General features: G+C 51.6%; 1 protein-coding gene across 1 annotated transcript in view; it reads left to right on the top strand.

Annotated features, from left to right (window-relative positions):
* Positions 1–305: 305 nt before the first annotated feature.
* The window catches only part of LOC103271002 (receptor tyrosine-protein kinase erbB-3), a gene marked incomplete at its 3' end in the record, with an annotated part of 19,949 nt that continues 10,346 nt past the window's right edge, over positions 306–9,908 (top strand). Inside the window, exons 1-17 of the mRNA XM_021717478.1 lie at positions 306–393; positions 640–845; positions 1,039–1,171; positions 1,285–1,375; positions 1,593–1,747; positions 2,087–2,140; positions 2,509–2,650; positions 3,852–3,971; positions 4,088–4,186; positions 4,407–4,592; positions 4,752–4,907; positions 5,139–5,214; positions 5,381–5,527; positions 5,629–5,726; positions 5,819–6,007; positions 6,130–6,201; positions 7,238–7,532. Coding sequence (XP_021573153.1) covers positions 335–393; positions 640–845; positions 1,039–1,171; positions 1,285–1,375; positions 1,593–1,747; positions 2,087–2,140; positions 2,509–2,650; positions 3,852–3,971; positions 4,088–4,186; positions 4,407–4,592; positions 4,752–4,907; positions 5,139–5,214; positions 5,381–5,527; positions 5,629–5,726; positions 5,819–6,007; positions 6,130–6,201; positions 7,238–7,532 — 2,278 coding nt within the window. The remainder of the gene's footprint in view (positions 394–639; positions 846–1,038; positions 1,172–1,284; positions 1,376–1,592; positions 1,748–2,086; positions 2,141–2,508; positions 2,651–3,851; positions 3,972–4,087; positions 4,187–4,406; positions 4,593–4,751; positions 4,908–5,138; positions 5,215–5,380; positions 5,528–5,628; positions 5,727–5,818; positions 6,008–6,129; positions 6,202–7,237; positions 7,533–9,908) is intronic.

The raw sequence follows: 9,908 nt of genomic DNA, 5'->3' as shown, positions 1-9,908 counted from the left end.
CCACTCACCTCAGCCTCCCAAAGGTGCGGGATTACAGGCTGAGCCACCCAGCCCGGCTAAAAATATTTTAACGAATAGAAAGTGGGTCTTGCTTTGTTGCTCAGGCTGATCTCGAACTCCTGAGCTCAAGCAGTCCTCCCATCTTGGCCTCACAAAGTGCTGCAATTATCTGAGCCACTGTGTCCAGCCAAATTGCTGTAGAACTACTTGCAAAAATCATGTCCCAAGTTATGGGGGAGGAGCCAGGAGGACCTGTGGAAGAAGAGGGGCCCCTATTCATATTTCTGTCTCCAACCCTTCAGGTTACCTGAACATCCAGTCCTGGCCTCCCCACATGCACAACTTCAGTGTTTTCTCCAACCTGACAACCATTGAAGGCAGAAGCCTCTACAAGTGAGTAAACGGGGTGGTGGTGGCTGCATCCTTCAGGCAACGAACCCTGTTTCGTGGGCACTCTTGAGTCAAGTTCGAGGCGCTATCTAGGGCAGGCCCAGAGGGTTTGAGAGTTTGATGGGGAAAAGGCGAAAGAAGGGCAGTTCCCCCTTGATGGGTCTGACTAGCACAGAGCAAATTTGCAGAAGAAGTGAATCTGCTATATGGGTAAGTTTCTCCGTTCTCATCCTGTCTCCTTATTCTCAGCCGGGGCTTCTCATTGTTGATCATGAAGAACTTGAATGTAACATCTCTGGGCCTCCGGTCCCTAAAGGAAATCAGTGCAGGGCGTGTCTACATAAGTGCCAATCGGCAGCTCTGCTACCACCATTCTTTGAACTGGACCAGGCTGCTCCGGGGGCCTTCGGAAGAGAGACTGGACATCAAGCACAACCGGCCCCGCAGGGAGTGTGGTGAGGGGCAGGGCCCGCTGGGTGGTGAGAACAGGTGGTCAGAAGAGGGATGGAGGGACTCTTCTGCCCTAGACATGGGAGTGGCGTTGGGAGGTGGAACCAAGGAGAAGGGGGATGTTAGTTGGGAAGCAGTATTGAGAGCACTTGTTAGGAGTTCTCAGGCTCCTCCCCTAATCCACCCCTTCCTTTCCAGTGGCAGAGGGCAAAGTGTGTGACCCACTGTGTTCCTCCGGGGGATGCTGGGGCCCAGGCCCTGGTCAGTGCTTATCCTGCCGAAACTACAGTCGAGGAGGCATCTGTGTGACCCACTGCAACTTTCTGAATGGGTACAGTGCACGGAGACAGTCAAGAAAGGGTGGGGTGGGATCCTGGAGTGGAGCTGTACAGGCATGAAGGTCAGGACTTGGAAGTGACCCTCCCCCCTTTTCCACCACTGCAGGGAGCCTCGTGAGTTTGCCCATGAGGCCGAATGCTTCTCCTGCCACCTGGAATGCCACCCCATGGAGGGCACTGCCACATGCAATGGCTCGGTATAGTAGCAGCACCAGAATCTACAAGGGAGAGAGGGAAGGGGCGGTACTTGGAGCATCTGGGGAATGATGTCGCCAAGTGTCAAGGACAGTTTGGGGAGACCAGGTAGTGCTAGAGTTTGGATGGAGGATCCTGAATGCCTGCGTTGGTCTTTGCTGGGAGGTATGGAATTGGCTTTGGGATCCAACTCTTCCTGACCTCCTCTCTTTCACTCAGGGCTCTGATGCTTGTGCTCAATGTGCCCATTTTCGTGATGGGCCTCACTGTGTGAGCAGATGCCCCCATGGCGTCCTAGGTGCCAAGGGCCCCATCTACAAGTACCCGGATGTTCATAATGAGTGTTGGCCCTGCCATGAGAACTGCACGCAGGGGTCAGTGATGGGATCATAAGAAGAGGGGATCAGGAGGAAGGGTGGGAACACAGAGCTAGGGTAAGGGGAGAAAGAAGAGAGCGCTGTGTATACTCCCGGCACAATTACAGCACAAAATTACACCAGTTTTGGGATAATAACCTTAGCTCAGGGAAGTTTCTTTCAAGAGGGGCTCAGGGAGGGTTGGTGAGCTGGGATGCAGCCATGTCTTAGGACAGGCTTTGAGCTCTGGGATGGGATGCAGTTGTAGATTCTGAAACAAGCTTTTTGTTGTGGAGGCTATAGGAACTGAGTCTCTGCTGTCCAAGCTCCCATTTAAGGTGGTGACTTCTTTTCTAGGTGTAAAGGTCCAGAACTTCAAGACTGTTTAGGGCAACCCCCGGAGCTGATCGGGTATGATTGGGCTTGGAGATTCTGGAAGCTGGGGATGTTTGGGAGGTGGGAGAGCGGTGGTTACCTGCAGGGAAGAATAAGGCTCCATTCATTCTGGCCTTTAAATACACAGTCCACTAACACTGGACTTGGGACACAACAGCCTGGCCTCCAGACTTCCCTTCCTAAAGTTAACTTTTAATAGCTGGTCCTGTCAGTGCTCAAGGATATATACGTGTGTGTGTGTGTGTGTGTGTGTGTGTGTGTGTGTGTGCGCGCGCATTAACTTCTTGCCCCAGATCTGCACCATATCTTCAGTGCAAGCATAGATGAGATTTGTAAGGAAGATGTAAGCCTGGGATAATGTTGGATTTCTCTGTATCCCATAGCAAAACCCATCTGACAATGGCTTTGGCAGTGATAGCAGGATTGGTAGCGATTTTCATCCTCCTAGGAGGCACTTTTCTATATTGGCGTGGGCGCCGGATTCAGAATAAAAGGGCTATGCGGCGCTACTTAGAACGGGGTGAGGTGAGTACTTAGTACTTAATTTTGAGATACCCTGTGCTGTGTGCATCTGGGGGTCAGCGATAGGATGAGCATTATACCTCTCCTCTTTCCCCAGAGATTTGATCCCTTTCCTCAAGGAGATAGTGTAGTCCGCTAGAAAGAACACTGGCCAGAGAAACGGGAGGCATGCATTCTAGTCCTGATTTTGCTATTAACTTGCCTCCTCTGTGCCTCAGTTTATGCACCTATACAGAGAAAAATAACATTCATCCTTCCTGGATGATTGTAAGGATAGAAGGGGGTGGTGAATGTAGAAGTGCTTTGAAAAGCATAGAACCATGGAATGGTACTCGAGGTGGCAATGGTATTACCAAATCCCCAGCCACCCCCTGGCTCTTGTTCCCTCATCAAAGGAAAACCCACCCCTCTTTTTTTTGAGCTGGAGTCTCACTGTCACCCAGGTTGGAGTGCAGTGGCATGCTCACAGCCACCACAGCTTTGACCTGCTGGACTCAGGCGATCCTTCTGCCTCAGCCTTCCAAGTGGCTGGAACTACAAGTACACATCACCACGCCCGGCTAATTTTTTGATTTATTGTAGCCAGGAGGTCTCACCAAGTTGCCCAGGCTGGTCTTGAACCCATGGGCTCAGGCAACCCTCTCCACCTCGGCCTCCAAAAGTGCTGGGATTATAGGCATGAGCCACCGCCACACACAGCCTTTTTTTTTTTTTTTTTTTTGAGTAGGAGTCACTTGTCGCCCAGGCTGGAGTGCAGTGGCATGCTCATGGCCACTGCAGCCTCGACTTGGTGGGCTCAGGCAATGCTTCCGCCTCAGTCTTCCAAGTAGCTGGAACCACAGACACGCACCACCACACCCAGCTAATTTTTTTAATTTATTGTAGAGATGAGGTCTCACCAAGTTGCCCAGGCTGGTCTCGAACCCATGGGCTCAGGCAATCCTCTCGCCTCTACTTCCCAAAGTGCTGTCATTACAGGTGTGCGCCACCACGCCCAGCTAACCCAACCCTCTTGATTCCTGATCTCATGAGCACAAACAACTTTCCTTAGTCTCCAGGGACTGCTTATTCATGTGCCGGGCCCAAACAGTCCCTCTTCCTGCTCTTTGGGCTCTGCTGTTTTGGCGCCCACCTACGGGGAGCAGGTTGGGCTGGGATATGGGAGTGGGCTGCCCTGAGTTCCTCCTTCCCGTTCGCTCCTCAGAGCATAGAGCCGTTGGATCCCAGTGAGAAGGCTAACAAAGTCCTGGCCAGAATCTTCAAGGAGACAGAGCTGAGGAAGCTTAAAGTGCTTGGCTCAGGTGTCTTTGGAACTGTGCACAAAGTGAGTGACGCATAGGTCTGGATGGTGGGGGAGGCTCTAGGGAAAGGGGAGAAGGACGTCAAAGGACTGACCTGGGGAGAAGAACCCCAGGCTGACTCTCGTCCCAAACTTCCCAGGGAGTGTGGATCCCTGAGGGTGAATCAATCAAGATTCCAGTGTGCATTAAAGTCATCGAGGACAAGAGTGGACGGCAAAGTTTTCAGGCTGTGACAGACGTAAGTGAAGGAAAAGGATTCTGCGGCCACTGGGAGAGAAGAGAGTGTTAGACACAACCACACAGAAGCATGGCCTGTGCTTTTATCTAAGGCAGCTACTGTGTCAGCTACTCCATTAGCCCTGTTGACGTACTTGAGTGCTGGGGGAGCCCTGGGCTGGGTGCACACGTGCTGAATGTGTGTGGACCTGTTTCCTGGACAACACCTCTTTGCCTCTTAGCATATGCTGGCCATTGGCAGCCTAGACCATGCCCACATCGTACGGCTGCTGGGACTATGCCCAGGGTCATCTCTGCAGCTTGTCACCCAGTACTTGCCTCTGGGTTCCCTGCTGGATCACGTGAGACAACACCGGGGGGCGCTGGGGCCACAACTCCTGCTCAACTGGGGAGTCCAAATTGCCAAGGTGAGGGGAGCCTGGAGGAATTCTCTAAGAGCTGCCTGACTGGGGGAAGGCAGAGAGGGGTGGGAAGGCTGAAGTTCTGAGCGGTGCCTCCAGGGTTGGGGGGATCCTGGGTCTCGGTGACCAATCCCCCAGCCCTGAGAATACCTTACTCCCCCGTAGGGCATGTACTACCTTGAGGAGCACAGCATGGTGCACAGGAACCTGGCTGCCCGAAATGTGCTCCTCAAGTCACCCAGTCAGGTTCAGGTGGCAGACTTTGGTGTGGCTGACCTGCTGCCGCCCGATGACAAGCAGCTACCGCACAGTGAGGCCAAGGTGTGGTGACACGAAGGCTGGGTGAGGAGGTCGGGTGGGAGAAGCGCGGGGCAGGGTGCAGGCAGAGAGTGGTCCCCTCCAGAGGCAGCAGATGCTTCATGGTCAGTGTGAGGAGAGGAAGCAAATGAAGTTCAGAGAGCAAAATAGCAAGAACGGTGTAGCACGTGGGGCTTGGAAATGCTGAGAACACTTGTTGAAATCAGCGGGTGGCCCTTTATCTTTACTCCTCAGACTCCAATTAAGTGGATGGCCCTCGAGAGTATCCACTTCGGGAAATACACACACCAGAGTGACGTCTGGAGCTATGGTCAGTACAGCTGATGCCCTCCATTCCATCACTTGCCCAGACTTCACAGCTGCCTGTGGAGACACCTCTTAGAATCCCCAAGACTTCAGACCCTTGTGTCAGATGCGGTCACCTCACGCCGTGTCTACTATTTTGCTATCAACCAGCCCGTTTTTTCCTGTACCAGGTGTGACAGTCTGGGAGTTGATGACCTTCGGGGCAGAGCCCTATGCAGGGCTGCGATTGGCTGAAGTACCAGACCTGCTAGAGAAGGGGGAGCGGCTGGCACAGCCCCAGATCTGTACCATTGATGTTTACATGGTGATGGTCAAATGTGAGTTAACTGCTGGCCCCAGCCACTTCCTGGCTTCCCTCCACACTCCTCTTACGGCTCTATTCCCTTTCATGTCTCTACCGCCCACCTCTTATCTCCAGGTTGGATGATTGATGAAAACATTCGCCCAACCTTTAAAGAACTAGCCAATGAGTTTACCCGGATGGCCCGAGACCCACCACGGTATCTGGTCATAAAGGTGAGTAGGGAGCAGGTGGTGTCACGGAAGTTTACAGAAAGGAGCAATTGGCTGGAACTAGGATCCACCCTGACAAACACCTGTCCCCACAGAGAGAGAGTGGGCCTGGACTGGCCCCTGGGGCTGAACCCCCAGCTCTGACAAACAAAGAACTGGAAGAAGTAGAGCTGGAGCCAGAACTAGACCTAGACCTAGACCTGGAAGCAGAGGAGGACAACCTGGCAGCCACCCTGGGCTCTGCCCTCAGTCTACCAGTTGGAACACTTACTCGCCCCCGTGGGGTAAGACACCTGCTAATCACCAATGCCCTGAGCCCTCATGAACCCAACAGATACCCAGATGAACTACTCAAACGCCCCTATAGAGAAGTTAGATTTCTTCATCTTAACCTTTTTCATCCTAGAGCCAGAGCCTTTTAAGTCCATCATCTGGATACATGCCCATGAACCAGGGCAATCTTGAGGAGGCTTGTCAGGTAAGATCTGCTGCTGAGAGGCTGGGTCTTAGGATCAGACAGATAGAAGGAATGTGGGAGGCATTAGAAACCTCTGAGCCAGGCTCGGTGGCTCAGCCTGTAATCCCGCGCCTCTGGGAGGCTGAGGTGAGTGGATTGCCTGAGCCCATGGGTTCGAGACCCGCCTGGGCAGCAAGATCTCATCTCTACAATAAAATTAAAAAATCAGCCGGGAGTGGAAGCGTGCGCCTGTAATTCCGGCTACTTGGAAGGCTGAGGCGGAAGGATCGCTGGAGCCCAGCAGGTCGAGGCTGCGGTGGCCGGGAGCAGCCACTGCACTCCAGTCTGGGCGACAGAGTGAGACTCCAACTCAAAAAGAAAAAGAAAAAACAAACAAACAAAAAAACCTCTGAGGTTTGCCAGGCATGGTGGCTCACGCCTGTAATCCCTGCACTTAGGGAAGCCAAGGTGAGGTGAGAGGATTTCCAGAGTCCATGGGGTTCAAGAACAGCCTGGGCAACTTGGCGAGACAACGTCTCTACAATAAATCAAAAAATTAGCCAGGGGGAGGGGCACACCTCATCAACAAGGGTACCTGCATAATGAATATTTGTATACCTAACCTTGAGTTGTAACCTACATCTATTTTTTTTTAATTTTTTAGAAAACAGGATTTATTGAGAGGACAGAAAAGCTCCCACAGTGGGAGGGGACCTGAGGGGATTGCCTTCCCTACATCTTTAAAATAAAAAATTTTCATACACACAAAAAAATTAGTTGGGGGTGGTGGTGCATGCCTGTAGTTCCAGGTACTTGGAAGGATCACCTGAGCCCAGCAGGTTGAGGCTGCAGTGGCCATGAGCGTGCCACTGCACTCTAGCCTGGGCGACAGAGCAAGACTCAAAAAAAAAGCAACCTCTGAGGTTTAATCAGTGTCTTGCAAAAAAAAAAAAAAAAAAAAGGCAGTGAACAACCCAGTCTCCTTGTAAACAAATGTCCCTTCTTCCTCATCTCTGTAAATCTCCTTGTATCATTTTCTGCTTATATTCTTCCCTAGGAGCCTGCAGTTTGTGGAGGCAGTGAACGGTGTCCCCGCCCAGTCTCCCTGCACCCAATACCTCGGGGACGCCTGGCATCGGAGTCATCAGAGGGCCACGTGACAGGCTCCGAGGTCGAATTCCAGGAGAAGGTGTCAAGGTGCCGGAGCCGGAGCCGGAGCCCACGGCCACGTGGAGACAGTGCCTACCATTCCCAGCGCCACAGTCTGCTTACTCCTGTCACCCCACTCTCCCCGCCAGGGTTAGAAGAAGAGGACGTCAATGGCTATGTCATGCCAGATACGCACCTCAAAGGTGAAGACTCTTCCTAGTGTTTTCCTCAGTTCTTCCTCGAATCCTTTCCCCAGGCTCCTCTGGATTCTTTTGTTTGATCACATGCCTCCCTATTCATTTTCCTAACTCTCCCCCCTACCCTCCCCACTGCTTATTTCCCTGGAGTTCTTCACACACGCAGTCTCTCTTCTCCACCCCAGGTACTCCCTCCTCCCGGGAAGGCACTCTTTCTTCAGTGGGTCTCAGTTCTGTCCTGGGAACTGAAGAAGAAGATGAAGATGAGGAGTATGAATACATGAACCGGAGGAGAAGGCACAGTCCACCTCGTCCCCCTAGGCCAGGTTCCCTTGAGGAGCTGGGTTATGAGTACATGGACTTGGGATCAGACCTCAGTGCCTCTCTGGGCAGCACACAGAGTTGCCCACTCCACCCTGTGCCCATCATGCCCGCTGCTGGCACATCTCCAGATGAGGACTACGAATATATGAATCGGCAGCGTGGTGGAGGGGGTCCTGGAGGGGATTATGCTGCCATGGGGGCCTGCCCAGCAGCTGAGCAAGGGTATGAGGAGATGAGAGCTTTCCAGGGGCCAGGACACCATGTCCCCCATGTCCATAACGCCCACCTCAAAACTCTGCGGAGCTTAGAAGCCACAGACTCTGCCTTTGATAACCCTGACTACTGGCATAGCAGGCTTTTCCCCAAGGCGAATGCCCAGAGAACATAACCCCTGCTCCTGAGGCACCCAGGGAGCACTGCGGCAGCTACTGCCTCCAGAGGGTACCCCTCTTCTCCCTACTCTCCCTCCACCACCCCCTGCATCCCAGCCCCATTTTCCCAGTCCTAGACAATTCCATTCAACCTTTGGAGGCTCTTAAACACCCTGACACACAATTCTTGTGGTATATGGCCAGCTGTGCACTTTCTTCTTTCCCAAGCCCAGGAAAGGAGAAGGTTTTCCCTATTTTGTGTGCTTTCCCAATCTCATTCCTCAGTTAGTCCCCACAGGGACTCCTGGAGATATGAAGGATTCCTCTCCAAATCCCTTGCTCTCAGGCTCTGATTTGCTGGGACCAGGCTCATCAGCGTGCCTTTGTTTCCTATCAGACTGTTCTAAGGAAGAGGAAAAGGAGGAAACCCAGCAGGGGAAAGTAAAATTTTGGCTTATGACTCTTAACCCTCTAGAAAGACTGGTAAGGTTAAAATTTTGTGGAGTAAGGAAAGAGGTTAGGAGTAGATACTGATTACTGTTAATGGAGCACTTAACTATGAGCCAGGCATCATGCAAAACTCTACCTACGTTATCTCACTTAATCCTTTATCTGTGAGTTAGGTATTCCACTTTACAAAAAAGGAAACTGAGCCTTAGAGAGATTAAGTAAATTAAACAGCAGGTCCAGGATTCATAGTCTTCCCAATTCCAGCGTGTGTGGTCTTACTATAAGGTATCAATGAAAACTGATTTAAGTCACAGCCCTTGTGAGGGGCATTGTTTTCGTTTTTGCACTGAATCAAGTCTACCCAACAGCCACATCCTCCTCCTGTATCCAGACCTGTCATCTCAGGAAGTGGTGTGTGCTGGGGGGTATCAGAAGGAAAAGTAGCTGGACATCTTTGTGTAAACCATAACCCATGTGTGCTGTAGATGACCTCCACTCCTTACCCAAGGGCATGTTCACATGGGTCCCCAAGATCCACTTTGAGGAGTTATCTTGCTCAGTCATGAGAAGCTTCCAGGGAGGATAGAAGACCCAGCTTCAGACCTCTGCCCCCTTGGATGGGAAACTGGGGAGAAATGTCCGTGTATCACTGAAGTTTTTTGTTTTGTTTTTATACACGTCTGAATAAAAATGCCAAAGTTTTTTCAGCTTCCTGTCTGTCAAATGAAAACATTTAATGTATTAGACAAAAGATCACCCCTTTTCTCTGCTCCTTAGAACACAGTAACTTTCTGTCTTCAGAAGACAGTCCTCTGCCCCGACCAGCTTTTTCCAGCCCTGCTTTTACTGGTATAGTTCCGTAAAACAGGAAGAGTACATAATCCTTTTTCATTTAAGAGTTTTACTAGCTGGGCACAGTGGTTCATGCCTGTAATCCCAGTACTTTGGGAAGCAGAGGTGAGAGGACTGCAACCAACCTGAGCAACCTGACGAGACCTTGTCTCTACAGTAAATCAAAAAATTAGTGACCCACCTGGGCAGGCGAGACCTCATCTCTACAATAAATCAAAAAATTAGCCGGGCATGGTAGCGTGCGCCTTAGTTCCAGCCACTTGGAAGGCTGAAGCCGAAGGATCGCCGGAGCCCAGCAGGTCGAGGCTGCGGTGGCCAGGAGCGGCCACTGTACTCTAGTCTGGGCGACAGAGTGAGACTCTAACTCAAAAAAAAAAAAAAAAAA

The sequence above is a fragment of the Carlito syrichta genome, unplaced genomic scaffold (genome assembly GCF_000164805.1).
Source record: "Carlito syrichta isolate Samal-C Ts95f unplaced genomic scaffold, Tarsius_syrichta-2.0.1 Scaffold108743, whole genome shotgun sequence".
NCBI classification, from domain to species: domain Eukaryota; kingdom Metazoa; phylum Chordata; class Mammalia; order Primates; family Tarsiidae; genus Carlito; species Carlito syrichta.
Note: the sequence above shows the minus strand (reverse complement) of the source record. Positions and strands in the feature narration are given on the sequence as shown.